We start from the raw sequence: 9,443 nt of genomic DNA on the forward strand, positions 1-9,443 counted from the left end.
CATGTTACCTAGTTACCATTTGAGCGAGTTTTTTAAGGTGTTAAACTAAGGAACATGACCACAGAAATGGCTTCACATCACAACCTACCAATGGGAGCAACTGCAATGCACAGAACTCGAGAAGGGCCAAGATTTGGACCCTTGGGTCCTATGCTACCCTCGCTCCAACCCTCTACTTAGGAGTGCACTAGTATGTAACAGCTTTGTAATGATAAAAAGTTGCCCTCTCCTAGTAGTTAGGCTTCAGAAAAAGAGGGGCTTCCAAGCAGAAATGAACTTTTAAATGCACAAAAGCACAGAATCCTGTTTGTACAATTAGCATTTGGTGCTCAGGGCTTGAAACCAATATGCAAACTTCGTATTTGCACATTTCCATGGTGATTCAGCTCCCTTTCAAGGCAGCTGAAAATAAAGACAGGATAGGGTTTCTGAAATTAATGTGCTTATTCTCACCTTTGTTTTTGGGAGAAGGGGAAAAAAGTACCAAGAACCTTATCAAAACTCTTAACTATGGGTGTTAACTCTTCTAGCTCCTTCATCTAAGAAGGTGGAGATGGGGAGATAGAAGAACTGCAGCAATAAACCAGCACACGGTGACTAAAAGGTGAAAAATCAGGACAGGGATTTTGATTGTTAAAATGTACAGGAACTACTCTGAAGTACAGCAGTAATACATTTCAAAACCCAACACCTCTAATTTGAATGAAGAAAGGGTTTATTTGGAAGGGAACCATCCTTTGCTCTAAAGCAAATCAGCTTTAGCAGGCTTTTGCTTGTTAACTCACCTGTATTTATTTGCTCAGCTGACTTCCCTAAAAGGCTTGTCTAAGTGGGGGAAGGAAGACAGTCATCGATTAGAAAACACCCGTACCACACCTTGCATTTGAATAAAAGATTTATTTATTATTTTCTTCTCAGGAAAAACAGGAAGTTAGGGAAACATACTACATTTTACAGCCCACATTAATTTGTAGTTGGTCCTAAGCCTTCCTGGCACAGCTGTCAACAGCATTAGCTGTTTAACCAGAACCAAGGTGTTCACCCCCAATAGCGTGTGCATGGACACTAGAGGATTGCATGTTTTTCCCTGAGAGAAGCATAAGACAAGTTGCTGAGAGCCAGCTTTCCAACGAGCCCCTCCCTTTCCATTTTGGAGGATTTGCTTAAACTATGCAAGCCAGTCAGCCCTTAGACCACGTGCCTCCTCTCCCTAGAAAACCACCCACCCTTCCCTAAAGCACTTGGGCTCCCTAAGCCCTGATAGCCCCCGACACAAAGTTTCAACTAAGATCCTCCTCTACATTTCAGCAGTCACACCTAGTAAATTGGGAAGTGGGTTCCCTAAACTCCTCCAATTTACATCTATGCGCTTATTTCCACAACTGGATAGGGGGAGACAGGCCTTTTAGTCATCTTTACCAGATCTTAAGATTAATTAAAAACTACATAAAGTGCTTTTAGGTCCTTAGAGATAGACAGGACATAAATAAGTGGTTCATGATCAAGAACGATAAATACATAGGTAAAAATAGCTCTAGCTAGATGACCTTATGGCTCGATGCTGGGCAGGCAGGGCAATCCTTCCCTATTACATTCTTAGTCATTTTATTCATGCCTATTTTCATCTGGAGTCCACAGACTAAAGGTCATGTTCTGCGAATGAAGCTTTAAAATGACCCTATGTCTTCTATAGAAGCTTTCTTCAGTTTACCAGCAGTAGCTTTTACATAAGTCTTAGAGGTTTAACAGAGCCCATCTCTTTCTGCAATTTTAAATGAGCATTTTTGAACGCAAAGGAACATAATTTGTTGTCCCTCCTCTGAAAATTCCTAAAGGGACTTTTAAAACTTTCCCCCCAAAGATAGGATCAATCAACAACTGAAAAGGTACCAATCCAAGGAAAAGGGACTCCCACCACATGACTGTTATGGTCATCGCACCCACGGTACTACAACCTCCAATAAAATTCATTAAGGATGAAGGTCTCTGCTGGGGTGAGGGGTGTGTGTGGGGGTTACGTAGGGTTCATAGTGCCAAAAACAAAGGGCTAGTAAGAGTTCAGGGATGGAGGGGTAAGGATGTAAGAACTGAAATAACTATCTGTAGAGGGAGAACAAGTGGCAAATATTTCAAGGAAGGACAGAAAATAAACAGTTAACTAAGTTCGATAAAATGTCAAGTCTGAAATCCAAAGAGATGCCAATGCAAAAATCTGAAACAAAGTGTGGGAATCATTAATAGAAATGAAACATAGGTATTTGTTTTATTGATATACTAGGCTTAGACCTGTGTTTAACAAGCAAGCCTAATAATAGCACCATGGTTAGACTATAAGCCTGCTTTTCCAAGCCATCATTTTACAATTTATTAAGCAAACAAGGGATCAAGTATCTCTCATCCACTGATGTGATCTTTTTATATACATAACTGTTAGTAAGTCCCATTTGGAACAGCTGAAAATCTTTTAGCAAAAGGTTTGAAGATGAGCTCATAAACTCAATTTAAATTTTACCAGTTAAATTAGGTCAAGTGGAAAGAACTCAAATGAGTAGCTTACTCATCAATCAGAGCCCATTATTTTGTAAGTTATCAGCCCACATGCGCCCCCTGCCCAAAACTTAAACTCCACCTTGACTCAATTATTGAAAACCCACATGTAAGGCGGTGAAAGGATGAATTCCCATTCCTCAGTTTCTCAATCCCAGGTTTTAAAAAAACAAAAACTAAGGAATACTTACCAACCAGATAGGAAAATTAAAGTCTGCATAGTTATGAATCAGAATTGTTCCATTACAACCAAGTTGTGTACAATTACACCAATTGGTTCTGTATATAATCTAGAAGACCAGAACAATATTTAGAATAGAAAAGCTGTTAATAGATTCCTAACTACAGAAGTTCAAATGGGTATGCAAAAACTGATGTATTTCGAGACTCTTCATCCCTTTACATTTCAAAGAAATAGACTTTCTGTAAAAATATACACAATTTTTACAGACAAATACATTTACAAGATGTTTTTACCTTAAAAATTGAGGATATTCTCATATTTGCAACTGTAATTATTGAGCCTTAAGTCAAGTATTCTTGGCCATCACTAGGCTAATAAACTAAACCACTCAAACCAAGCCAAAGTAGAACAGGTTTAAAAGTCCTGAGCAATTGGACTTTCTATTCAAGAAGTATACCTGGGAAAGCTAATTAGAGAGAAAAAGCTTCCCTTCACACTCTGTTGTACAGTACTGAGGCTTCTAGTCATAGTTATTACCTGTAGCTTAAATCCATTTTATACAGATCAATGCCATTGTTAGTGCTTCTCTTTTAACACTATAAGAAGTTAATTCAGTGGACATATTTAATGGACTCTATGACTAGCCTGGCTACTGGCCACTCTCCTGTTCTAGACAAGGAAATTAAGTCTCTTCAACCCTACCATCTCCACTAAATCTAAAAGTCCTCCTCCATGGCCTCCCAAAGTTTGCCTGTTGCTGAAACTGAGCTTTGCTTCTTTTAGACAGTGACTCTTCAAGGGGGACTACTTTTCCCATGTATTTATTCCTGTTAGCCATAATCCTCTTGCCACTTGCTGTTCTATGTTGCTAGAGTAGAACTCTTGGAGGTTACAGCCTGGACAGCTCAAAGTCCAACTTCATAAATACATTTGATTTCACAGCAGTCGTATGTGGTTTTGGTGCCTAGGGTTGGTTAAAAGTCAATTATTGCACTTAAAAGGCTATCTTATTAGATATGCCAAACCAGCTCCTACTCCAGCAACACCTGCAAAAGCCAGCAGCACATTTCTGATGCCACCTTCTAGGTCCTCTACATGGAAGAACTCCACAAACCCATCCTAGGAAACAAAAAAGAAAAGCACATTTTCAAGTATGGGTTTCCAATGGCTTAAAAAACACTATTCATAAAGAAAAGATGAATTAAAAAAACTAAAGTTCCACCCCCCTCAAAACATAATAAACCAATTATTATTTACCCAGGTTACAGAAGACACATTATTCAATTAAGGGGGGGCGGTTGCAGCGCAGCTCTCAGAAATATAGTTTACTATCATCCTCAAGTGATTATTTTTCCATAATTTGAATCCACTGAAAAGTATCCAGCTGAATTACAATACCAAAAGCAAAAGACTCAACAACCGTGAACAGCCTACAGAAAACCGGATTTTTGATGCAACAATTCAAGACAGTCCTACCACACTCTCTCTGTGAACCCACTACTTAAATCAACGTTAGGCAAACAGAGATCCTAAGTTGGAGCCTAAAACCTGAGTTGTGCATCATAAAAAGCTTTAGATAGTCCTAGACTTTCTCTATAAAATCCTTCATCCCATTTCCACTCCAAGACCCCTCTTCAACCTTAAAAGAAACTTACCCAGCCTCTTTGTTTGACTAGCCAGTCTCGTTTTGTCCTTACGAGAACATCTGTGATGCTTTCTGCTAATGGTTCGATGCAGCTTTCTTGGTTTATACTCTTCAAGTGTTTGGCCACAAAGGCACCAAAAGAAATAAGAGTCACAATCCTGCCCCAGTTTGTTACTCCGTCACTGAAAACATGGACCATCACTCGAGACAAAGATTTGACATCGTCTTCGTTTTTGATGTCCAGTTTCCGAAGCATGCCTGAGAGGAAGAAAAGCATGCAGGTTCTCACGGCCTCCTTTGTCTAAACCAGGGCATGATTTGTCTGCCCACCCACGGCGAGGGATATCGCTATTTGGGGTCTATAGAACTCAGGCCGACCCCAGTTGAAAATTGACATCCCACCCTTTCCGGGCTTTGAACAGAGCTGCCATTTCCAAAAGAATTAGGATGGGCGGAAACAATGACTCACGGCCAGAAAATTCTGGTTTCAGAAATAGACTGCCGAGTCGTTTCAACAGACTTGTTTTCGGTTTCCACCCATCTTTGGCGGGTGAGTCCTGGGACAGGTGAAACAAGGCAGCGCAGCCTCCGCAACGTAACCCCCTTACCTTGGAAGGCCGTCTCGTGGTTGCGCTGGACCCCGTCCCCGACCCGTCGGAGGGTCTCTAACGCCTTCCGGCTGGCCGCCCCAGACCCGCCCAGTGGTTTCGCGTCCTTGGCGCCTGTTGCCTGCTCCCGAAGGTACCGAGAGATAATCTCCAGCGACTGCCGGTACAACTCGTCTTCCTCCTCCTCTGCTGGGGGTGGCGTCGAGGGCAGTGAGCCGTCCCTGCAAGGGCCACTGCTGGCCTCCCCGACCAACTCCAGCAAAGGCAGGACAGCCGGCCGCTTCCCCAGAGGTTCCGGCTCGTACCCGTCCAGCTCCTCTTCGGGCGACATGATGGCGTCGGCGGCTGGGCCTTCCATCTCTTCAGGCGGCGACGCGCGGCGGGTGGGCTCGAAGAACAGCAGCCTCGGGGGGGTCGCGGTGACGTCGGGGCCCTCGGCGCCAATGGGCGAGGGCCGCGCGACCCTCCGGGCGTCCGGCGCAATAGTGGCCGGGGCACTCGCTCCGGCGCTTCCGCCAATCACCGCACCGGCTTCCCCTCCCCCTAACTCCCGCCGGGCCGTGGCCTCCTTCCCCGAAGCCAAAAGCCGCCCTCCCGAAGAGGAGGCCCCGCCGCTGCTGGCCCCTAACCCGGCCCCCCCACAATAGAGGTTGAGTCCAATTACTGCGTTTCTTTTGAGGCCAAACATCGCAAGCTGCCGCCGCCGCCTCCGGGGTGAGAAAAATGGGGGAGGCCCTGATCCCTCAGTGGAAGGAAGCGGAAGTAGGACTGTGAGAGGAGCTTCTATATCATGGTTTTAGGGCCAGTCCTATGGTGGCGTCAGCAAGTTAAAAAAAAAAGGGTAGTCCCATAAAAGGGGAAAGGGGCGGAAGCTTCCTGAGAGTTGCGCACGGCACCTCACCGGCCGGTAGGGGTAGGGGCGGGGCTTAAGGGCTGGGCGGGGTCTTCCGGCGCTCGAGGGCAGCGAGGCCGGTTACGTAAGCGTGGCTCGGGCGCTTGGGCTGGTGGGGTCCGGTTCTTCCCAGGAGCCGAAGTGGGCTTGCGGGTGGGTTTCTCGCTGCTTCCCAGAGTCCTGGTTTCGAGCCCCCGCTGTTGTTTCTGTGGCAAAGGCTTTTTTTTTCTGTACCAAAGTCTTAACCCATTGAATCACTCAGAGACTGAGGAAAGGGGCTGGGCAGTTCTGGCGTGGCTGGGGAACAACGGTCTAGATAATACGGGTACTTAAGAGGGCACTGTTGGGGACCTGCAGTTATTTTGCACAACCTTTGCTCTCAGTCCAGCAATGTTTGGAAATGGGGACGCTCCAAGAACTGCCCTATGGATCATTTATATGTAAGCTGAGTAAATGAAATTGTTCTGCCCCTGGTAAGTTTTATTCGTGCCTCCCCACTTAACTTTCTCTCGTGCCCCATCTCTACTCCACAGTCTCTGGTTATTTACGTGTAAGCCTTACCCTATTAGCACCTTTTCTGAGACTCCTGACACCTTTTATTTATTTTTAAGATTATTTATTTATTTATTTGACAGAGAGAGAGAGACACAGCGAGAGAGGGAACACAAGCAGGGGGAGTGGGAGAGGGAGAAGCAGGCTTCCCGCTGAGCATGGAGCCCGATGTGGGGCTCGATCCCAGGACCCGGGGATCATGACCTGAGCCACCCAGGAGCCCCTGATACCTTTTATTTTTTTACTGAGTATGAGGCACTTTTGATTCTAGTGGTAAAACCTCTTGAGGACAGGGATCCTGCTATATGCCATATATGCGAGTTAACGTTAATGGAAACAACCCCCCCTTTTTGTTTTGTTAAAAAGATCTGTAGAAATAATAATAGCTAAAATTCAGGAGCCAGGTGTTTGAGGGACATAAGCTGGAAAGGTGAGCAAGGTTCCTGTTCCCCAAAATATCACAGTTTAATAAGGAGATATGGCACCCATATTACATAATTATGTGGCAGACCTAGAACCATGGGGATTTATAATATGTGGGAGAGAGGATGGAGAGAAATATCCTGTGGTTGTAATGAATAAGAAATGGTTTTTCTAAACTGGTGCAGCCACTCTGGAGAACAGTATGGAGGTTCCTCAAAAAACTAAAAATAGAACTACCCTATGATCCAGCAATTGCACTATTAGGCATTTACCTAAAAATACAGATTCAGAGGGGTATATGCACACTGATGTTTATAGCAGCATTACCCACAATAGCCAAACTATGGAAAGAGCCCAAATGTCCATCGATTAATGGATGGATAAAGAAGATGTGGTATATATATATACACAATGGAATATTACTCAGCCAGCAAAAAAAAAAAATATGAAATCTTGCCATTTGCAACAACGTGGATGGAGCTAGAATGTATTATACTAAGTGCAATAAGTCAATCAGAGAAAGACAAATGCCATATGATTTCACTTATATGTGGAATTTAAGAAACAAAACAGATGAACATATGGGAAGGGGGGAAGGAGAGAGGAAACAAACCATAAGAGACTTTTTTTTTTTTTTTAAGATTTTATTTATTTGACAGAGAGACACAGCGAGAGAGGGAACACAAGCAGGGGGAGTGGGAGAGGGAGAAGTAGGCTCCCCACGGAGCAAGGAGCCCGATGAGGGGCTCGATCCCAGGACCCTGGGATCATGACCTGAGCTGAAGGCAGACGCTTAACGACTGAGCCACCCAGGCGCCCCACCATAAGAGACTCTTAATGATAGAGAACAAACTGAGGGTTGATGGAGGGTGGGGGATGGGCTAGATGGGTGATGGGCATTAAAGAGGGCACTTGTGATGAGCACTGGGTGTTGTATGTAAGTGATGAATCACTGAATTCTCCTGAAACCAATATTGCAGTGTATGTTAACTAAAATTTAAATAAAAGAATGGTTTCTCCAATTTAAGAAACTTCTAATCTTGCACAGTACTAACCACGTGAGATGCAATACGTGCTCTGTAGGAGGCATCAACAATTTATTTTTGGAGTTGAGAGGTTGAAAAATCACTTTGGGCTAGGAGAGCTATATGACCTTGTGGAAGAAGTAGCTTTTTTAGTGGGCTTTCTAGAATGCAATTTTATCAGATAGACAAGGGGAGAGAGATTGAGGAAACAGCAAGTGCAAACGCTTTTTCTTTTTAAAGGCTGAAAAAGGAAATGCATTGCTGGTTTCATTTTAAGTTTATAGCTAGAAATCTCAAGTGCTCAGCATTCCTATTGCATTTCTTCAGTTCACTCCCTTATGTCCAAGATGACTATTGCACACCTTCTCTTCTGTCCCTAAACCTCCAGTATTTCCTCTTGCCCTCCTCATTCTCAGCTGTTTAACTTAATTCACTGAGAAAATGGAAGCAGTCGAAGAGAAAAACTTCATTTCTCACCACCGAGTCCACTAATTAACTCCTTCCACCATTCGGCCTGCTTTTTGTGTGATTAAAATAAATGAACCTTTCCTGCTATCTCAGATCAGCTTCTTCCCTTGTGCATTGGATCCCACCTCTTTGCCTCAAGTACTTGCAGTTATCCCTTTATGTTTTTGTTTTTTTTTTTTAAGATTTTATTTTTAGAGAGAGAGTATGCACGTGTGTGAGCGGAGCAGAGGGAGAGGGGGAAGGAGAGGGAATCTGAAGCAGAGTCCACGCTGAGCATCGAGCTCGATGCAGGGCTTGATCTCACTATCTTGAGATCATGACCTAAGCCAAAATCAAGAGTCAGACACCTAAGAGACTGAGCCACCCAGGTGCCCCTATCCCTTTACATTCTTCTATCAATTTCTCTCTGTTGAATCATTCCTGCCAACATACAAACCTGATGTTCTCTCTCACATCCTCAAAAAGCCTTCCCTAGAACCCAAATTCTTTGATTCTCTCCTTTATAGCAAACATCTTCAACCTCCTTACCAGCTTTCTTTCTTGAACCCACCCCATTCAAGCCTACATGCTCACCATTCCACTAAAACTGTTCTTGTCATGTCATCAGTGACTCTCATGGGCAAACTCTAGGGGTCAATTTGCAGTCCTCATTTTACTTGACCTTTCACAGTATTTGATGTGGTTGACCATTCCCTTCTTGAAACACTTTATTTATGTGCTTTTAGGGCACCGCACTCTCCTGGTTTTCCTTTTTCCACCCTGGCTACTCTTCAGTTTTATTCATCTCTTCCACTGGCTGTCCACTTAATGGGGACATTTACTGTGTTTCCCTCTGTAACCCTAGCCATGCCTAGACACTCCATTGTTGAATGGATGAATCTGAATGTTCACTAATATGGGATATATAATGGCTAGAAAAGTGGGATGGGGTGATACTATTGAGGGCTTTGAGAGTCAAAGAGCTTTGAACTTTTCTAGGCAGTTGGGATCCACGGAGCACTAGAGTACTGTGATGTAGGCTGTGATTTAGGTTCAATATTCTAATTATGGGTTTTAGAATGGATTGAGGGAAAAAGGTTTGGAAGCAAATAAATTAGGA

At 43.9% G+C, this 9,443-nt stretch overlaps 1 protein-coding gene across 1 annotated transcript; it reads right to left on the reverse strand.

Moving 5' to 3' along the window:
• Nucleotides 1-877: 877 nt before the first annotated feature.
• On the reverse strand, nt 878-5,739 carry MCL1 (MCL1 apoptosis regulator, BCL2 family member). The gene is made up of 3 exons (XM_034989944.1): nt 4,985-5,739; nt 4,387-4,634; nt 878-3,850 (listed from the first exon to the last, which is right to left on the reverse strand). The coding sequence occupies exons 1-3, from the start codon at nt 5,670-5,672 to the stop codon at nt 3,734-3,736; spliced, it is 1,053 nt and encodes a 350-aa protein (XP_034845835.1). The 5' UTR covers nt 5,673-5,739; the 3' UTR covers nt 878-3,733.
• Between the last annotated feature and the right edge of the window lie 3,704 nt (nt 5,740-9,443).

The sequence above is a fragment of the Mirounga leonina genome, unplaced genomic scaffold (assembly GCF_011800145.1).
Source record: "Mirounga leonina isolate KUSES-001 unplaced genomic scaffold, KU_Mleo_1.0 Mir_493, whole genome shotgun sequence".
Classification (NCBI taxonomy): Eukaryota; Metazoa; Chordata; class Mammalia; order Carnivora; family Phocidae; genus Mirounga; species Mirounga leonina.

Coding starts and splice junctions, on each gene's coding strand:
- MCL1 (XM_034989944.1), bottom strand. CDS start 5,672: ATGTTTGGCCTCAAAAGAAACGCAGTAATTGGACTCAACCTCTATTGT. Junction 4,635..4,984: donor CCACGAGACGGCCTTCCAAG/GTAAGGGGGTTA, acceptor TCTTCCTCTCAG/GCATGCTTCGGAAACTGGAC. Junction 3,851..4,386: donor TAGTCAAACAAAGAGGCTGG/GTAAGTTTCTTT, acceptor TTTGTTTCCTAG/GATGGGTTTGTGGAGTTCTT.